The following is a 14,793-nucleotide window of genomic DNA, read 5'->3' as shown; positions in this document are numbered from 1 at the left end:
TCAAGCTTCTTTAGGCATATGTCATCTTCTTGATAGTCTCTTGCTTTTAATAAAATGGTGCATTCACGATATAAGAAATAGTAGATTTGTGTATTTGATGATATGAGAAATGCAATTCCACAGAGTATTTATAGTAGACGAAAGTAGGTCAAAAAAATCTTGGTGTCAAGCATAATATATTTGATACTATAACAAAATTGGAATAAAATCTTATCGCAATTACTTATTTGTTTTTATATAATCGGTTTTATAAATATTAGGAGAAAGAAATATTAAATATGAAGTTTATGAACATAAATATTTACTATATATGTGCTAAATCATAACCCAAATATCTTTCTAGATAAGGGAATATAGTTATTTTAGATTAAATTCTTAGGTTTCGATTAAATAATTAAGATTTTAGTAATAATAATAATTAATACAAATAATAAATCTTTAAAATCTTACCTAAAAATCGAATGTAGATAAGGAAACATCATATTTAGGCGAGATTTTAGGACCGAAATCGTTTTCTTTAAGAATTAAATTAATTTATTGTTTTTTTAGATTTCCTTAAATTTCTTATCCATGATCAGACTTAAAATTAAGACAACATCCCTTAAAATATATGGATCGATTCTGATTAATATAAGTATAACTACTTACCAAATTGTTTGTGTATTTTCGATATTTTAGGTATGTTGCAAATTGTATATTAGCTAAATTTTAGGGAAGATCCGACTATTACAAGCGGATAAATTGTTTTAAAATAACCCGACCCGTGTGATAAGGAAAGGAAAGATCCGATTTATTGAATCGGTTTAAATTCTTTAAAAAAACCCAACCCGGATGTGAAAAAGAAAGAGACAAATTTGTACTCCAAAAATGTATAGATAGATTTATTCTCAGTTTTTTTGTTGTAAAAAAAAATAAAATGCACTAGTCAACTAGTAATAGTTATGTTGATTAAAAATATATATGACTCATGTCTTTTTACTACAAATTAATTTAGATCTCTTCTTGTGAGCTTAGCATGACTAAACAATAAAAGATCGATTGATACTCGAGAATTGGAACACATCACCTTAACAAAATAATTTAACTATCAAGCCACAAATATCAATTAAAAATTATTGTTATGATGAGATCAACTGCCAAATTTATAGTCATCACGAAATCAACAGCGAAAATCAATCGTTTTTTTATAGGTAGTACTATTGCTATAGTGTACAACTAGGTCTGAACCCGCGGTACACCGCGGGACGAATCTAATTTAATTTTTATTTTTAACATAATAATTTAGTACAATTTATTTCTATATATTAATAAAATGTATGAAAGTGTATTAATATGTATTGTTTAAATTTTTCTCATCTGCTAAATAATATTGTTATTTTATGATACCGCTGGTTCAACTCTTTGTGGAGTGTGTTTTGTATTGTTTTAGTTGAACTGTATAATTGGTTGTTTGTTAAATATATGGTTGTTTGTTAAATATAAACCATGGGTAGTTAATTTGGGATTGAACCCGTGGTGTACCGCGGGACAAAAATTTATTTTTATTGTGTTTTAAATATACTTTAATACTTTTAATTATTAAAATGTTAGTCGAATCAGTATAAATAAAATATTTGTCTTTTCTTTAACATGTGTGTATATTTTGTAAATATGGATAAATATGGATATCATTTATAACTTAATTAATTCCAAACTATAGTTATAAATATATAATATATGAAATATTTAAATAAATAGTTTTAGTATTGGTTTAATAGTTTAAATCCATTATATGCTATAAACCCGTCTCGCAACGAATTAATTTAAAGATCTTTAACCTGTAGAAAATCATCCTACAATAGTATTTACAAAATATTTTTTTTGATTAACATATTTAAACCCACAGTCACATCCACCCAACGCACTTGGTTTAATTGATAGGTCTAAATGTGAATACTAATTAACATGCGATACATCGTAGTATAACACTTTTGGTTTAAAACAGAAAGTATTATATCAATGTAATACTATATTATTAAAAATAAAAGATGATCATATATTATCAAAAATGATAACTAATGAAATTTATTAGTTATGTAAAATCCTAGTGCTATTTGCAAAAGGAACACAAATTACATAACCCGTCAAAAAAAAAAACAGAAAGATTTTAGTAGAGAAACATATTTATGTCCCCTATATGGCTTCCTATTCACACTGTTGAAAATTTAAAACCAGTTCTATTATCCGTGTCAGTATAATTTATACCAAAATATATAAACAATATGACTGCACAAATAAAATTTAACAATATGAATAACGTCTTTCTTTTTTTTTGGGACAAATGAATGTAACAACATAACATGCAAAATAACATATTTTCTTAATTTTTAACAAACTAAATGATAAATATAAACGTAAGGTCGAGAGTTAGTTGGGTACAAAGAAAATAAAAACATAAGGTGGAGAGTATTTCTTCTTCTTCTTCCACTTAGCGCGATGACCTGCTTCAACGTTTTTATAGATTTTTAGTGCTTCTTCTGTCATATTGGCTCAAGCCAAAAGTTGTGACCTTTTTGTCGAGGGATGTGTCCGTTGCTTTTATATTGTATCAGCTATAGATGGTTTGGTTTGTTGCTTCCGATCAAGAACGTGGCATATCTCTTATGCCAAAAAGTAGAGTGGACATAGACTTTGTTAGTATCTTCTGAGCTTCAGCGGCTGCTTTCAGATTCAGAGGAAAATGGAGAGCTGAAGCTAGTAAACTGGAGTGCGTGATGAATGAAATTGCTTTCTCACCTGAGTAGCCAAAACTGTTCCTAGCTCAACTCTAGACACTTCGTAAAACGAATTGATACACCACACTAAGCCTTGAACTGTAACTTTGTGTTCATAGATTGCCAACAACTAAAAACAAACATATACAAAAAAATGTCAGCTTTTTTAGCAATGACCCCTCTGATGTCAATTTTAAGATCGTACTGATAAACCAGAAATAAAGACAGACCTGGCCAACATTGTAAGCAGTCAATTCTGGAAGTAGAAGGCTAAGAGAAGGTCCATTGCATTTGCTAGAGAATATCTGTTGGAAGACACCAATAGTAATACACACATAAAATTTTAACATCAATCCAACACCATTTTAACCTTGTGGGGAATAAGATTTTCTAAAACGCTTTCTTTCTGCAACTGTTCAGGTGTCAAACAAAAGGCAAAATTAAAGAGTTCGTTTCAGAGTTACTGACTACAAAATTTGAGCTCATGTAAAATTTACAGCATGTGAAATGGAAATGCCTACCCTCCACCTACACATGTTGATGACTCTTCACAATGCCATTGAAATCACAAAGGATCACACGTCCCTAAAACATCATTGTGAAATATTTAGTGCATTTTTCATTAACTTATCGTGCGTTGTGAAGATGCTAAAACCCAGATCCAAATTTCTAGTAAAAACAAAATATATGTATCAAATACCTGGTGAAATCAGTTGATAAAAGTTGTGTTGACCCTTTGTTCCAGGTTCACCAAAATCAACCTCATCACCAGTCTCATACGGAGAGGCAGACCATCACTTGAGACTCCCTTTCCATTACTCTCCATACTAACCTGAGATTGAAATATTGTTCCGTTAATATCCCAACAATTTTTTTAAGAAAATATAGATATGAGAGTGCCAAGATTAAGGAGACAAAAGGGAAAACCAATTCACACGCCTGTTGAATGTGTCGAGCGAATTTCTCAAGGGCTTGAGAATAATGTAAGATGGCCTGAGACAAAAGGGTGTTAATGGAGGATGAACATCTTAATCTGAGATATAAATTTCAGCTTGATGTTAAAGGAGTCAGTTCTTACCCTGGCAGGATATCCAAGAAACATACATTCCACAAACTCAACAACCCTAAAAGCACAAGAAATTGTCAGAAGTCACAAAATCAACCTCTTACTCTCCCATGAAGTGGCTGATATAAAACGTGTTCATTTACTTGTGCCCATAATGTAGACAAAAATCATTAATTTGTAAGAAAATAATAAGAAAATAATTATTTCTTACCCATGTATGTGGTCTTATAGTTAGTAGGTTATTTAATTGGGTTGTTATATTTTAATCATTTGGGAACTAAAAGGACATGTGTTAAGCTACATGTAAAGCTTATGCTTATAAGGACAAGTATTAAGCTACATGTCATGCTAAAGCTTATAAGAGGACAAGTGTGAAGTTGCATGTTGTGTTTGAAGCAATACTAGACACTTGTTATCACACATGTCACCATTGTCTTCATCTCTACTATGATGGATGGTTGAGATTAAATCATGAGACAAAACCCTAATGAGGAGTAAGGTCCTCTTCCCACCTATAAATAGATGGTTTGCTCCATCACAAATCATCACAAGAACAAAAACAACACATAAAGAAAAGAGTTTATAGGAAAGGGGAGAGAAACCTTATCTTCCACCTAAAGATCATCTAAGAGTTTCTTTTCAAGTCTTCAAGCTAAGCCATTGAAGAAGAAGAAACCATTCAAAGAAGCATCATTTCTACAATGAGTGGAGGTATTACTTTAACCCTCTTTATGATTCTATTATGTGATTAATATAGATGTTTAAGATCTTAGGGTTCATGTTAAAAGTATGTTTAACATGTGGTATCAGAGCTTATGGTTATGAACATCTAATTAATCCATTAAGAATAATAGATTTATGGTTTAATGAACTGAAAATTAAGGCTTTAAGTTATGATGTTTGTACACTTGAATTTTGTATGATTTAAGTTTCAAGTTACAATATATGTTTAAATTAATATATATATATATATATATATATATAAGTATAAAAGATTGGTTTATCTTAATGTACATAATTAAAAAATTGATATAACCATAATGGGTTTTTATCATATAATGATATGCACATAGAAAACCAATATTTAAATTTTGATATGTTTATTTATTAATTAGCTACCCACAGGTAGGCTATTGACATAAAACATGATCAATAATTTATTAGAATGTTTGTACATGAGTTAATTAAGTATATCCACAGATAACTTAATTAATCTGATACATCATTAAAGAAAAATTTTCTGAAAGCTATGACATTAGGATATATTATAATGACTACCCACAGGAGCATTATAATTTGAAGTCATATGCATTCAATAATTTTTGTTAATGTGTTGTTTAAATTTTGAACCTCAATTAAAGCTTGTTATATCTCTAAATCGCAGCATCATTTCCTGCTAATTTGCCATCTATGGTCTCTACTGTTCCGATCCTCACTGGAACCAACTTCTCAGAATGGAAAGAGAAAGTTGAGTTCACATTAGGAGTACTAGATATGGATTTGGCCCTTCGTGAAGAAGAGCCAGATCCCTTAACTATAATTAGTACCGAGGAAGAAAAGGCTCTCCATAAAGCTTGGGAGAAAGCGAACAGATTAAGCATGATGTTTTTAAAAATGACCATAGCTAGCAATATCAAAACTTCCCTTCCAGATGCAGACAAAGCTATAGATTATCTAGCAGCTATAGAAGAACGGTTTAAGACTGCAGACAAATCCCTTGCAGGGAAGCTTATGGCAGATCTTACAACCATTAAGTATGATGGGACAAGGTCTATGCATGAACATTGCATTGAAATGACCAACCTTGCGGCTAAACTAAAGAATTTAGGAATGAGTGTGGACGATTCATTTCTTGTCCAATTTATCCTAAATTCACTACCTCCTCAGTACGGACCCTTTCAGATCAATTATAATGCAATTGATGAAAGGTGGACATCTAATGAATTGGCTAATAAACTAGTCCAAGAGGAGGCTAGACTTGGCCGTGAAGGAATTAAAGTTTCCCATCATGTTCAAGGAGCTGGACCTAAAGTTGGGTTTAGGCATAAAAAGAGCCATCAAAGAGCACAACCCACAATGAACGATTCCGATCAAGTTAATCCGAAGAAAAAGGCAAAGAAAGATTACAGGTGCAACTTTTGTAAAAAGGTTGGACACTTTCAGAAAGATTGCCATAAACGAAGAGAATGGTTCGAAAAGAAAGGTAATCCTATGGGTTCCGTAAGCTTTTTCGAATCTAATCTTACTTATGTTTCTTCCAAAACTTGGTGGATTGATAGCGGTGCTAATGTACATGTAACGAATTCCGTACAGGGATTCCTTACGATCCAGACCATAAATTCAAGTGAAAACTACTTACTGATGGGAAATCGAGACAAGGCACCAGTTGAAGCTGTTGGCACCTATCGTCTCATTTTAGATGGTGGATTTTGTCTAGATTTATATCAGACTCTTTATGTTCTATCTATTTCCCGTAATTTAGTTTCTGTAAGCAAACTTGATTTGGCTGGTTTTAAATCTACTCAAGGAGATGGTTGTTTTAATATATTTCTGAACTCGAAACGAATTGGTTCTGGAATATTAGTTGATGGTCTTTATATGTTAAAACTGGCTGATCAACCTTATGAGACACATCTCTCCTTGTATTCTGAAAGTAGACTTAAAAATAAAACATGTACTGATGACTCATATTTCTTGTGGCGTAAAAGATTAGGACATATTTCTTATGAAAGAATTAAAAGATTGGTAAAAGATGGAGTAATTCCGAATCTTGATTTTACCAATAAGAAAATGTGTATAGATTGCATTAAAGGTAAGCAAACTAAACACACTAAGAAAGGAGCCACAAGAAGTACACAGCTTCTTGAAATCATACATACAGATATTTGTGGACCATTTGACGTTCCAACTTTTGGAGGTGAAAAGTACTTCATCACTTTTATCGATGATTATTCACGTTATTGTTATCTCTATTTATTGCATGAAAAATCTCAATCTGTGGATGCTGTACAAGCATTCATTAATGAAGTTGAGAGGCAATTAGATAGAAAGGTGAAAATCATAAGGTCAGATAGAGGTGGTGAATTTTATGGCAGATATAATGAAACAGGACAACATCCTGGACCATTTGCCATACTCCTTCAGAAATTAGGAATTGTTGCACAGTACACAATGCCTGGTTCTCCATGGCAGAATGGTGTAGCTGAAAGGCGTAATCGTACTTATATGGAAATGGTTAGATCCATGATGAGTCATGCTAACCTACCTATATCCTTGTGGATGGACGCATTACGTACTGCGGTCTATATTTTGAATAGGGTTCCTAGCAAAGCAGTTTCGAAGACCCCTTTTGAACTGTGGAAAGGCTGGAAACCTAGTCTGTCACACCTCCAAGTTTGGGGGTGTCCAGCTGAAGTAAGAATATACAATCCACATGAAAAGAAACTAGACTTCAGAACGATCAGTGGTTTCTTTATAGGTTACCCTGAGAAGTCTAAAGGATATAGATTTTATTGTCCATCTCATAGTACGAGAATAGTAGAAACCAATAATGCCATATTTTTTGAGAATGGTGAGATTAGTGGGAGTGATAAAGTTCGTGATATAACCATTCAGGAAACTAGGGTTGCTATTCCTTTACCCTTAGTTCCGAATGTTGGGGTTCCTAGCATTGTTGAACCGTTAAACAATGAGGAAACCCCATTGAATGATCACACACTCCATGATGAAAATCTTGCCAATAATGATCATGAAGCACAAGAGGAACCAGCATTAAGAAGATCAACCCGTACGAGGAGATCTGCTATTTCCGATGACTTTGTGATTTATCAAATAGAATCTGGAGAAGAAAACATTAAAGATCCGGTTTCTTATTCACAAGCCATGAAGGATGTTAATTCTGATAAATGGATTAATGCCAGTAGAGATGAAATAGACTTGATGGTTAAGAATGAAGTTTGGGACATCGTTCCATTGCCTGATGGACACAAAGCAGTCGGGTGTAAGTGGATCTTTAAGACCAAACTCGACTGTAATGGCAATGTAGAACGATATAAAGCCAGACTTGTAGCCAAAGGGTTTAGTCAAAAGGAAGGCATAAATTATAGTGAGACTTTTTCACCTGTGTCTAGAAAAGACTCTCTCAGAATTATCATGGCGTTAGTAGCTCAGTATGATCTCGAGTTACATCAAATGGATGTGAAAACTGCCTTTCTTAATGGAGACTTGCAAGAAGAAGTCTATATGCGCCAACCTGAAGGCTTCATAATCGAAGGTCAGGAAGATATGGTTTGCAAATTGAAGAAATCAATATATGGACTGAAACAAGCTTCGAGGCAATGGTATCTAAAGTTTGATGAAACCATCACGAAATTCGGTTTCAAAGAAAACATTGTAGATCCATGTATATACCTCAAGATCAGTGGGAGTAAGTTCATATTTTTGGTTTTGTATGTTGATGACATCTTATTAGCCAGTAATGATCTTGGTCTACTACATGAGACTAAGAGTTATCTCTCTAAGAACTTTGATATGAAAGATATGGGTGAGGCATCCTATGTGATAGGAATTGAAATATTCCGTGATAGATCACTAGGAATTTTAGGATTGTCTCAGAAAGCATATATTGATAAAGTTCTTGAGAGATTTGGCATGATGATGTGTTCTTCTAATAATGTTCCTATGCAAAAGGGTGACAAGCTTAATCTTAAGCAATGTCCGCAGAATGAATTGGAATATAATAAAATGCAAAAGTACCCTTATGCATCTCTTGTGGGAAGTTTAATGTACGCACAAGTCTGCACTCGACCTGATATTAGCCATGCAGTCGGAATGTTGGGTAGATTTCAGAGTAACCCAGGACTTGCTCATTGGAAAGCTGCGAAGAAAGTTTTGAGATACCTAAAGGGAACAAGAAACTACATGTTGACATATCGAAAATCAACACATCCACAGATGGTTGGATTTTCAGACTCAGATTTTGGTGGATGTGAAGATTCGAGGCATTGTACTCTCGGCTATGTGTATCTCCTTGGTGGAGGTGCCATTTCATGGAAAAGCCAAAAGTCAGAATTGATTTATACATCCACCATGGAGGCTGAGTATGTAGCATGTTATGAGGCTTCTATTCAAGGAACATGGTTGCGGAATTTTGTGTCAGAGTTTGGGGTTTTGAATTTTGTTGACAAACCTCTAACTCTTTACTGTGACAATCAAGCCGCAATCTTCTTCTCTAAGCATGATAGGATATCTAAAGGAGCCAAGCATATGGAACTCAAATATCTATCATTAAAGCAAGATGTTAAAAGAGAAAAGTTTGTCATTGAACACATAGGCACTGAGCTAATGGTCGCAGACATATTTACGAAAGCATTACCTCCAAAGACATTTATGAAGCATGCAGAAAGTATGGGTCTGGAGGATAGCACTTAATTATGTTGTCTGATAATGTTTTAGCCTATGTTTGACATTTATAAGAGCTCTCTTATGACTTTTACATCTTCTATTTTGTTTCCAACGTGCGCACACATTATTGTTTATTGGAATTATTGATAACAGAATACGTCTTAAAAGACATCAAAGAGACCATTAAAGACAACTCCTACTTATGGAATAATGTTTATGGTCTAGCTATGAAAAGTAGTCAATGTAGTAGTACATGGAAGGAATCATGTTGCAAAATGATGTGTGACCGCCATGACTCTCATTGGTTACAAGATTAGTGAAGACACTTATGAAAGACCAAATGAAAAATATAACATATTATGCCGGCCTTATGATTCCCGAATAAAACCATTATACTAACGACCAAGTGGGAGAATGTAAGAAAATAATAAGAAAATAATTATTTCTTACCCATGTATGTGGTCTTATAGTTAGTAGGTTATTTAATTGGGTTTGTTATATTTTAATCATTTGGGAACTAAAAGGACATGTGTTAAGCTACATGTAAAGCTTATGCTTATAAGGACAAGTATTAAGCTACATGTCATGCTAAAGCTTATAAGAGGACAAGTGTGAAGTTGCATGTTGTGTTTGAAGCAATACTAGACACTTGTTATCACACATGTCACAATTGTCTTCATCTCTACTATGATGGATGGTTGAGATTAAATCATGAGACAAAACCCTAATGAGGAGTAAGGTCCTCTTCCCACCTATAAATAGATGGTTTGCTCCATCACAAATCATCACAAGAACAAAAACAACACATAAAGAAAAGAGTTTATAGGAAAGGGGAGAGAAACCTTATCTTCCACCTAAAGATCATCTAAGAGTTTCTTTTTAGGGAAAATGTTTGTCAGCTACTTGAGGTATACCCCAACACATAGCCACACATACAAACAATATAAATGTTTTCTTAACTACGTCAACTATTGTCATCACATAAGGACATCCATAAACAAACATAGGTTATGTGTACAACACCATAAACATTCTACTCCGGTGGTTGGTTCGCCGGAATCCGGCGTTGACCAGTATTGACCGATATTGACCAGTTTTAACCGATGTTGACCAGTGTTGACCAGCGTTGACCAGAAAAAAAAATTCAAAAAAAATATTTTGTTCTTTTTTCCTTATAAAATTATTTTTCATGTATTTTTGATAAATAAATAAAAAGATAAATGATTTGTATAATTACAAAAACAAAATATAACAACAAAAAGTTATACAAAATAAAATCTTATATGACAAAAAAGTAAAAATTATATACCAAAAAAAGTAAAAATTATATGACAAAAAAAATTGTGGTATATCTAGTAACTAATTTTGTTAATACAGAAAATATACAAAAATAATATAATAAAACTATACCACCAAAATTTTATATGTAGTAGATTTTTTCATAAAACTATAACAAATATATACCCTTTTTTTTCAAAAATCATTTTTTATTTTGTATTTTCAAAGTTGGGGATTATAAATATATATATATATATATATATATATATTTACTTATTTATAAGATTATATCATTTGAAATATATACAAGACATTGCCAACTATTTCTTTATTTTTAATAAGAAGAAGAAAGGAAGAAAATAATGAAAATTGTATTTATTTAAATGAAAGACATATATCTAGAAAATACTTAAAAAATAAAAGTTGATTTTGTAAAATCAAAGGTTGGTCTTGTAAAATCAAAGGTTGGTCTTGTAAAATCAAAGAAATAGTTGGCAATTCCTTGGATATATTTCAAATGACATAATCTTATAAATAAGCAAAAAAAAAAGATATATTTAAAATCCCTACCTTTGAAAATTCAAAACAAAAAATGATTGTTAAAAGGAAAAGGTATATATTTGTTATAATTTTATAAAAAGATTTACTACACATAAAATTTTGTTGTGTAAATTTTTGTTGTTATATTTTGTTTTAGTAAATTATACAAATCATTTATCTTTTTTTTTATTTATCAAAAATACATGAAAAAAAAGAATATTTTTTTTTGATTTTTTTTCTGGTCAACGCCGGTCAACACTGGTCAACGCCGGTTAAAACTGGTCAATATCGGTCAATACTGGTCAATGCCGGATTCCGGCGAACCAACCACTGGAGTAGAATGTTTATGGTATTGTACACATAACCTATGTTTGTTTATGGATGTCCTTATGTGATGACAATAGTTGACGTAGTTAAGAAGACATTTATATTGTTTGTATGTGTGGCTATGTGTTGGGGTATACCTCAAGTAGCTGACAAACATTTTTCCTTCTTTTTAAGTCTTCAAGCTAAGCCATTGAAGAAGAAGAAACCATTCAAGGAAGCATCATTTCTACAATGAGTGGAGGTATTACTTTAACCCTCTTTATGATTCTATTATGTGATTAATATAGATGTTTAAGATCTTAGGGTTCATGTTAAAAGTATGTTTAACATAATTTGCATAACCAAATTATGCAAATTAATTCACTAAAATCTGCAGTCTATAGCTTAAGACAAATCAACCCTACAACTTAAATAATAAAAATCTGCAAATTAATAATCAAAACCTGCAACTTAGACAACAAAAACCCTAACAAACTATACAACATAATAAAAACAATGGTTCAAGAATTGAAACAACAAAAAGAATTCAAACTCAGAAAACATTTCATATACATGTCACTATATTGAAGCCTATGAACTGTTGTGAATTGTTTTTGTTATTATATTCAACCAATTCAGAAAATTTGGAACCCATAAGTAGATTTAGTCCTCCGCTAACAAATAAGACGCTCTGCTTTTTGTATAACACATAAGAAGCTCTGCTTTAGTATAATACAGTGAGAAGAAGGCTTACTGTTCTCAACACGTCATTCACATCAACGGATGCAAATTAACACCAAAACAATAGTCCGCTTATAAAGAAAACCATTGCATTTCGCGGGTTATATGAATTGAGCGTAACATTGTGGTAGTGAGAAGAGGATTTTTAAAATAGAACATAATAGCAAGAAAAGTCTAACCTTCTGATGTTGAAATCAATGGCGTAAGAAGTTCCCACCAGTGCTCTTATCACTATAACATTGTGGTAGTGTTGACTTCTAAATAACTACTCAGCTCCTGAAAAGATAAAAGATGATATTTTGTTACTACTTCATCAAACACAGAAGAAAAAATCAAGAGACATCAGATAAGAGCAATTAACAAAATCGGCAAATAGAACATTTAGAAACACTCGTCATTTCCCGTTTCATCTTGGCCTAGCGAATCAGTTGCTAGATCTATAGTGTGTTCTGAAGGAGATTGCTGCTCATGGCCAGGTATAAACCGTATCAATTAAAGCTCATCATGTGATGATTATGTTGAACATCATCTTCTCCAAAACTCTCACCCGCTATCTTCTTTTACATCCACTGGATTATGCACGCAACGCCACAAACTCTTCGTGTTTGTCAAGAGAGGAAGTACAAAGAAAAAAAAACTTATGAAAGATGGCTATCTGGGACAACGGCGATCGAAAGGGGAAAAAAAGTAGTTTAGGTCAAATAAACAATTTTATGTTTTCGATCGATTCTTTCTTTTTTACAATCGGTGTCGAAGCCTTCTAACTTTGAAACCGGGTTATTTTTGAGAGGACGCGGATCCTTTCTCTAACGGGTCGGATAATTTCGATTGCTTATTTTTGACAAAATTACCCCTTTCAATTTTAAAAAAACCTTTCCTTTACAATTAATTGAGTGGCAATCTAAGAAATTTTTGGCAATTTTCGAATTTGTACTTCTCTTTTACTTATATAGATATACATGCATGGAAATGAGTATTCAATTGAAATTTTGAAAACTTACATAAAAAATTCAACTACAGCCCTTTTTTCTTTTCCTTATTTTTTTAAAAAAATTACAACAACTTTTTTGTAAATTTTTGGATATTTTTGACGAGAACATCTATATATATACTTCAGTAGTTTTTAAAATTACTAGGACTCAGACCCCCGCGATGTCGCGGGGGAAGTACTTTAGAAAAAAAAAATTAAAATTTAAAATTATACATTATGAAATTATTTGAATGTAATAGAATAGTTCGAATACATAAAAATTAAACATAAACTGTTATTAAAAACACAACAATAAAAATGAAAACTTATAACAAAAAAAATTATGTAGAATAGACGCAGCTTTGCAAAACATATTGTTTAAACTATTATAAATATAAAATATTTTTATGAAGAATTATGGTAAAAAGTAAAATTAAAAAAATTATTATGACAAAGTGATCCTAATTGAGAATATTGAACTAATGGTTGTAATGAGTAAATGTATTTTTCTATTAAATAATTATAATTAAAAATATATTTAATAATGAGTGAGACTGTATCAACGAAAAAATTAAAATTAAAATACACAACTCTTAAAACAAAATAAAATAAATTTTAAATATTAAAATAGTTTTTAACAAAAAACTTACGATAAATAGACGCAACTGTAAATTCTATATTAAGTTTTATTAAATTTCTATATTACTATAATCATTTATAAAAATTTAGTTAGATTATAGAATAACATTGAATATTATATATTAATATTCAAGATTCAACAAAAAAACAAAAAATTTGTTTCAACAAACGATGATTTGTTAGTTATTAATGAAGAGACAAATATATAGAAATTTCAAAAGAGATGACTATTTAAATAGACACACTTATTAGAACGATAAGTTGTGATGAAAAAATATGAATAAAATATAGTGAAAGACACAACTTTACAATGAACAAATACAACTGTTTGAGTTTAAAAATAATAATAATAAAACCATTTTTTACAAAAAGTATTACGAAAAGTTGCAACTGTTGTTCGCATTTATTCAGTTTGTTATTATTATTTTTTAATATTAAAATAAATTTTTATCGAAAAGTTACGATAAATAGACGCAACTGTAAATTCTATATTAAGTTTTATTAAATTTCTCTATTGATATAATCATTTCTAAAATTTTAGTTAGATTATAGAATAACGTTGAATATTAGATATTAATATTCAATTATTTAGATTTAACATAAAATAGAAAATTTGTTTCAATGAACTTGTTAGTTAATGATGAAGAGACAAATATAAAGAAGGTTCAAAAGGCATGACTATTTAAATAGACACACCTATTAGAACGAAAAGTTGTGAAGAAAAAATATAAATAAAATATAGTGAAAAGACACAACTCTACAATGAACAGATACAACCATTTGAATTTAAAAAAAAACAAATAAAAACAATTTTTACGAAAAGGTATTACGAAAAGTTGTAACTGTTGTATTTGCACTTGATTATACCTATAAACTCATATGAACTGCTTTTAAATAGAAGACATCTTTATTACCATATTCAAAAGTCAAATCCAAAAGCTAACTATATAATTCATCTAACTCTTCGAAAAAAAACTCTAGGTATTTTCATTAAATTTTTATGTATAAAATTAACTAAAAGTTGTAAATTAGATTCATCATTCCAAAAATCTTTTGTTAAATCAAGAATTGAAGGAATTTCTTTACTTTTAAAAGAA

The 14,793-nt window shown here is 31.0% G+C and overlaps 1 protein-coding gene across 13 annotated transcripts; it reads right to left on the bottom strand.

The window, feature by feature from the left end:
• Positions 1-2,279: 2,279 nt before the first annotated feature.
• LOC147933217 (glucose-6-phosphate isomerase, cytosolic-like) lies at positions 2,280-12,839 on the bottom strand. 13 transcript variants are annotated; one of them, XR_015575374.1, is made up of 9 exons: positions 12,467-12,839; positions 12,267-12,363; positions 3,832-3,877; positions 3,691-3,746; positions 3,454-3,585; positions 3,275-3,338; positions 2,984-3,058; positions 2,776-2,883; positions 2,280-2,697 (listed from the first exon to the last, which is right to left on the bottom strand). XR_015575374.1 is itself a non-coding variant. In XM_087479720.1 (9 exons), exons 6-9 carry the CDS (start codon positions 3,287-3,289, stop codon positions 2,592-2,594), a joined length of 246 nt encoding a protein of 81 aa, XP_087335846.1. In that variant the 5' UTR covers positions 3,290-3,338; positions 3,454-3,585; positions 3,681-3,746; positions 3,832-3,877; positions 12,267-12,363; positions 12,635-12,820; the 3' UTR covers positions 2,280-2,591. The 13 variants fall into 13 exon arrangements, 5 of the variants coding, with proteins under 5 accessions (XP_087335846.1, XP_087335849.1, XP_087335847.1 ...); XR_015575375.1 differs by having other exon boundaries at positions 12,635-12,829; XR_015575373.1 differs by having other exon boundaries at positions 3,681-3,746; positions 12,635-12,820.
• Positions 12,840-14,793: the final 1,954 nt, after the last annotated feature.

Source organism: Camelina sativa, chromosome 12 (assembly GCF_030686135.1).
Source record: "Camelina sativa cultivar CO46 ecotype springtype chromosome 12, ASM3068613v1".
NCBI lineage: Eukaryota > Viridiplantae > Streptophyta > Magnoliopsida > Brassicales > Brassicaceae > Camelina > Camelina sativa.
Note: the sequence above shows the minus strand (reverse complement) of the source record. Positions and strands in the feature narration are given on the sequence as shown.